Below are 6,122 nucleotides of genomic sequence, written 5' to 3'. Positions count from 1 at the left end.
GTTACTTCCGGGTTTCGCCGCTCGTGCATGCACAGACGCTCAAAATGATGGCATGCGCGGAAGTGGTGAAACGCGACCCGCGCACACATGTCTTACGTTCTGTTCAGGATGCGAACGGGGCTCTGGAACAGATCCTGTTCGCATCCCGAGGTACCACTGTATAACAACAGATTCCCGGTACACCTGGTGTCTTGCGGGAAGCATGTGTAATTCTGTAGCCTCGAGTTTACGGCTGAAATGGTTGTAACTCTGGGAGTGTTGCCCGCTCTTTGCATTTCCAAGAGCAGCACTTATGTGTCTGGCTGGTTGTGGCTTCTGGGAATGCAGAGGCAATCCTGGAGCATGAACCCTCTAAGGGCGGTAGCTTTCCTAGTGACCAAATGCTGCTGCTGCTTCTGTGGCCAGAAGAGAGATACTATACAGCAGACAACCTCCTGTGCGGACAAACACTTCGGCTGCACAGAAGCCTTTAATCTCATGCGCAGTAAAGCTTAACCACTGCAGAGCTGTGCTTCCTCAAACTGGGCTGCAAGGAACAAAACCAGCATCACACAAACTCAATGAGTGCAGCTCTTGTTCCAGCCGGCCTCCAGGTTCCAAACAGCCTCTTTGCCGCCAGCAGAGGAAGGTTAGGCCTAAGGGCGGGACCCCTCGGCTTGCACATCTTGAACCCCCTGCCTCATGCTCCAAACGGAAACAAAATCCCAGAAGGGAACAGATCCCGAGTTTTGTCCTTGAGGTCGGTGCCCGGCACTGAGAAAGGAAACCCAGGAATGACTCCAGCGCACGAGTTTATTGTGGCAAAGAGAAGAGGGTCTAAGCATAGTGGGGAAAGGAGGGTGCAGAAGCTGTACAGAGATATATACACATATATACACACAAACACATATGCATGTGCGCAGGAGGAGAGGCGTCAGTGCTGGCCAAGCGAGGGAGCCGTGTAGGTGCGGAAGCGGTCGTGTGCCTTGTCCTGGGTCAGCAGGCGCAGAGCCATGGTGTCCATGCCCTCCTCCAGGCCAGGCTTCTGGGAGATTTCCACTGTGTAGTCGTTGGCCTAGAGGAAGATGTGGAATTAGAGAATTGTAGAGCAGGAAGGGAGCCCCGAAGGTCCCAGGACGTTTCTGAGCACAATTCAAAAGTGTTGGTGCTGACCTTGAAAGGCCTAAACGGCCTCGGCCCTGTAGACCTGAAGGAGCGTCTCCACCCCCATCATTCTGCCTGGACACTGAGGTCCGAGGGCCTTCTGGTGGTTCCCTCCCTGCGAGAAGTGAGGTTACAGGGAACCAGGCAGAGGGCCTTCTCGGTGGTGGCGCCCGCCCTGTGGAACAGCCTCCCATCAGATGTCAAGGAAATAAACCACTACAGTGGTACCTCAGGTTACATACGCTTCAGGTTACAGACTCAGCTAACCCAGAAATAGTGCTTCAGGTTAAGAACTTTGCTTCAGGATGAGAACAGAAATTGCACAGCGGCAGGAGGAGGCCCCATTAGCTAAAGTGGTGCTTCAGGTTAATCACAGTTTCAGGTTAAGAACGGACCTCCAGAATGAATTAAGTACTTAACCCGAGGTACCACTGTATCTGACTTTTAGAAGACATCTGAAGGCAGCCCTGTTTGGGGAAGTTTTTAATGACTGATGTTTTCATGTATTTTTAACATCCTGTTGGAAGCCGCCCAGTGTGGCTGTGGAAACCCAACCAGATAGGCGGGGTATAAATAAAAAAATATTATTACTATTATTATTATTATTATTATTATTATTATTATTATTATTATTATTATTATTATTATTCCCAAGGCAGTTAACAATACAAAAGTAAGAACCTGTTCACCTTTTCCTATATCCCTACATCACTACAGAGAGATGATCCACAATTCCTGTGGAATGCCCTCCCATCAGATGTCAAGGAAATAAACAACTATCTGACTTTTAGAAGACATCTGAAAGCAGTTCTGCTTAGAGAAGTTTTTAAAGCTTCAAGTTTTATTCTGTTTTTAATGTTCTGTTGGGAGCCGCCCAGAGTGGCTGGGGAGACCTGGCCAGATGGGCGGGAGATAAGTAATAAATAAATCATCATCATCACCCAGTCCAATCCCCTGCAATGCGGGAATTCATTTGCCCAACGTGGGCTCGAACCCACGACACTGAGATTTAAGAGTTCCGTGCTCTACCAGCTGAGCTAACCCACAGGCTACAATGTGGAACCAGGGAAGCTGCCTTACACCATGCGAGTCCCTGGGGTCTGCCTAGCTCAGTATTGGCCACACGGGCTGGCAGCTACACTCTCGGGGATCCGAGACATCTCTCTCTCTGCCCTACCTGGAGATGTCACCAGGGAATGAATCGCAAAATCTTAAGAGTTGAAAGGGACCCCAGCCCAACCCCCGGCTTTGCAGGAATCCCAGCAAAGGTATCCCTGACAGGTGGCCACTCAACCTCTGCTTAAAGCCCTTTGTGGCTTAGGGCCCTCGTATCTATGGGACCGCCTCTCCTGGTCTGCCCCGAGAGGACCTTAAGGTCCATAAACAACCATAGTTCAGAGGTCCCGGGCCCTAAGGAAGTCAGACTATCCTCCACCAGGGCCAGGGCCTTTTCAGTGATGGCTCCGACCTGGTGGAATGCTCTGTCCCATGAGACCAGGGCCCTGCAGGATTTAACCTCCTTCTGCAGGGCCTGTAAGACAGAGCTATTCCGCCTGGCTTTCAATTTGAACTTAGCCTGATCTTTTATTCCCCTTCCTTCCCCTTTTTATGAAGATTACCGGCTCTGGGATCCCACAGCTAATTCTCCCCTGGTCTCCTTGCTGGCCCAAAGAGGACTAATTTAGCCAGTTGGTCTGGTGACTATGTAATGTTTATTGGATGGATTTCCCCCCAAATTGATTTTTGAATTCTGAATTTATTGTTATTCAAGTTTTAGACCATATTTTTGCTGTTTTTTGTTGTATCACAATTAAGTGTTTTAAATTTGTTGTTGGTTGCCCTGAGCCCGGTTTTCTGAACCGGAAAGGTTAAGGTAAAGGGACCCCTGAACATTAGGTCCAGTCATGGCCGACTCTGGGGTTGCGGCGCTCATCTCGCTTTACTGGCCGAGGGAGCCGGCGTACAGCTTCCGGGTCATGTGACCGGCATTGACTAAACCACTTCTGGCGAACCAGAGCAGTGCATGGAAACGCCGTTTACCTTCCCACTGGAGCAGTACCTACTGTATTGATCTACTTGCACTTTGACGTGCTTTCAAACTGCTAGGTTGGCAGGAGCAGGGACTGAGCAACGGGAGCTCACCCCGTTGTGGGGATTCGAACCGCCGACCTTCTGATCGGCAAGTCTTAGGCTCTGTGGTTTAACCCACAGCGCCACCTGCGTCCCAAACCGGGAAGGGTGGGGTATAAATAAATAAAAATTATTTATTATTATTATTATTATTATTATTGCTAAATACCTCCAATGGGCCTGGGACCTTTGACCTCTACCCACCGAGCTGCCGCCCTTCCCCCCAAGGCTGGAAGGCAACCTGGCTACGATAGGAGAAGGGGAAAGGGGTGGGGTGGCACACCCAGGTGGACCCCGTAACCCCCAACCACAAAAGGGCCCCCACCCTCCGGCCTTTGGAACGCCGTACTCACCAGCTGAAGGGAGGCCAGCAAGCAGCGGCAGACTTCGAAAGGCGGCTGCCCCGCCACCAGGCTGGCGAAGGAGTGCCACTCGCCCACGGTGCCCAGTTTGGACACCAGCATGTCCCCATAGCTGTGGATGTCCAAGGCTTCGTGCGATTCCTAGGTGGAGAGGGAGAAGCGGGTTAGGGAAGCAGGATAGTGCCCACCCCGGAAATGATCTCTTTCAGCTTCTGCCTTCTGGAAGAGGGTACAGGGTCATAAAGACTAGGACTAGCCGCCTGAGAAACAGTTTCCATCCAAATGCGATTTTGGTTTTAAACGCAGTGTAAGGTACAGTGGTGCCTCGCAAGACGAAAAGAATCCGTTCTGTGATTCTCTTCGTCTAGCGGTTTTTTCGTCTTGCGAAGCAAGCCCATTGAAGGATTAGCGGATTAGCGCTATTAGCGGCTTATCTGCTGATCGGATCAGCTGATAAGCAGCTTAGAAAATGGGGGGGGAGGGGAAAAACCAGCAGGAACTCGCAAGACATTGTCGTCTTGCGAAGAAAGCCCATAGGAAATTCGTTTTGCGAAGCACCTCCAAAACGGAAAACTCTTTCGTCTAGCGAGTTTTCCGTCTTGCGAGGCATTCGTCTTGCGGGGCACCACTGTAGTCTTTATGTGAGTGCTGTAGATTCTGGCGTTTTAGGCGACTGGGCGTATTAGATGACCCCCAACTTTTCCTGTTAAAATATAGAGTTTGGGATATACTCGCCGTATAAGACTACCCCCACCTGCAGCCAACTAGCAGCGCTTACCGGCTGGTAGTTCTGGCAGTTGCGGGGATGCCCCGCTCCTTGGAGCCCTGGCCGAAGCCGCGCACCACCTCGCCATGGGAAGGCGAGGCTGCCGCGGTTGCTGCTGCTTCGGGATAGCTGCCTGCTATCCGGCGGATCTTTTTCAAAATATAGTCCGGCCCCCCACAAGGTCTGAGGGACAGTGGACCGGCCCCTGGCTGAAAAAGGTTGCTGACCCCTGCCTTAAAAGGTAAAGGGACCCCTGACCATTAGGTCCACTCGTGGCAGACTCTGCAGCGCTCATCTCGCTTTATTGGCCGAGGGAGCCGGCATACAGCTTCTGGGTCATGTGCCCAGCAGGACTAAGCCACTTCTGGCGAACCAGAGCAGCGCACGGAAACACCGTTTACCTTCCCGCCGGAGCGGTGCCTATTTATCTACTTGCACTTTGACGTGCTTTCAAACTAGGTTGGCAGGAGCAGGGACTGAGCAACGGGAGCTCACCCCGTCGCGGGGATTTGAACCGCTGACCTTCTGATTGGCAAATCCTAGGCTCTGTGGTTTAACCCACAGTGCCACTCGCGTCCCAACCCCTGCCTTACAGCTACACAAAAGCACTTGAGGGTGTTGTTGGCGGGAGATGGCAAGAGGTGTGGGACCTGGGAAATAGGGGGAGTCAGGCAGGCCTGCCCCCCCAAACTGAGCCTCACCTGCTCCTCCAGCTTCGGGACCACCATCTCCTCCCAGTCCCGAACGTGCCGGGACAGAACGGTCTCTCGGGCGTATTTCTGGGAGTGCGAGATGAACACTTCCTGGGGAGAGAAAAATAATAATAATAAAAACTTTTATTTATACCCCACCCTCCCCAGCCAAGACCGGGCTCAGGGTAGCTAACACGAGGTATAAAAACAATGGATTAAAATACAACTTAAAAACAAGATTAAAATGCAGCCTCATTTCAGTAGAAACTCAAATAAAAAAAAAAATTGGGGATGAAAACATCAAATCAAACTTTTTGGGGATGAAACATCAAATCAAACCAAGGGCCTTGCGCTCAAGATCCGCAGAAGGTGGGGTTCTGATCCTGCTCTGAAGGAGCGCTCAGGTCGCAAAGGCCAACTACTGCTCAGAGCTGGGAGGCTAGCACAAGGCAGCTGTTTTTTATCCAACCGCTCTGATTTTATTTTTTTATCCCAAACTGCTACTGCATAATAAGCCAGCAGAACACAACCTGCTTAGTAAGCCCTCTCTTCTTCCTGGAGAGGCAAAGTAAGTGGGAGGCAGAAAGTGGGGCAGCGCGCGCGCACACACACACACACACACCCCGCCAAAAGAGGCTGTTTCCAGATACTGCTTTCCACACACTTTGTCCTGTCCTCAGGGTAGACTGCATCTGAACATGGAGGGCTCATTAAACTAAGGTTACCAGATTTTTTTCAATGAATCCGGGGACACTTCAAATAAATAAATACTACACGTTCGGGACATTGATGCTGCAGCCATGGCGGTGGCAGAGGGGTGGCTGCCGCCTTGACCTCAACCGCCACGTTTCCCCTTCCTCCGAGTCTTCTATCTCCTTTCTCCCTGAGCCTGGGCAGCCCCTCAGTTGTTGGTTCTTCGGTGGTGGTGGGGAAGCGGTGCGCAGTGGGTCAGGCATGGAAGGCGGAGGAGGGGGGCCGAGAGCGGCGGCGGCAATGAGGCCCGGGCAGCGCGATGCCTCCCTTCCCATC

General features: G+C 51.7%; 1 protein-coding gene across 5 annotated transcripts in view; it reads right to left on the bottom strand.

Annotated features, from left to right (window-relative positions):
- Nucleotides 1-774: 774 nt before the first annotated feature.
- The window catches only part of NCAPH2 (non-SMC condensin II complex subunit H2), a 39,623-nt gene continuing 34,275 nt past the window's right edge, over nucleotides 775-6,122 (bottom strand). For all 5 annotated transcript variants that reach the window (XM_083461256.1, XM_083461260.1, XM_083461257.1 and 2 more), the window contains exons 19-21: nucleotides 5,103-5,204; nucleotides 3,627-3,776; nucleotides 775-1,054 (exon numbers count right to left, since the gene is read on the bottom strand). In XM_083461256.1, the coding sequence (XP_083317382.1) occupies nucleotides 914-1,054; nucleotides 3,627-3,776; nucleotides 5,103-5,204 (393 nt within the window). In that variant the 3' untranslated portion in view covers nucleotides 775-913. The remainder of the gene's footprint in view (nucleotides 1,055-3,626; nucleotides 3,777-5,102; nucleotides 5,205-6,122) is intronic.

The sequence above is a fragment of the Podarcis liolepis genome (genome assembly GCF_965112155.1).
Source record: "Podarcis liolepis genome assembly, chromosome: 10".
Lineage (NCBI taxonomy): Eukaryota > Metazoa > Chordata > Lepidosauria > Squamata > Lacertidae > Podarcis > Podarcis liolepis.
The sequence above is the reverse complement of the archived record's forward strand: the minus strand, read 5'-3'. Positions and strand labels throughout refer to the sequence as shown.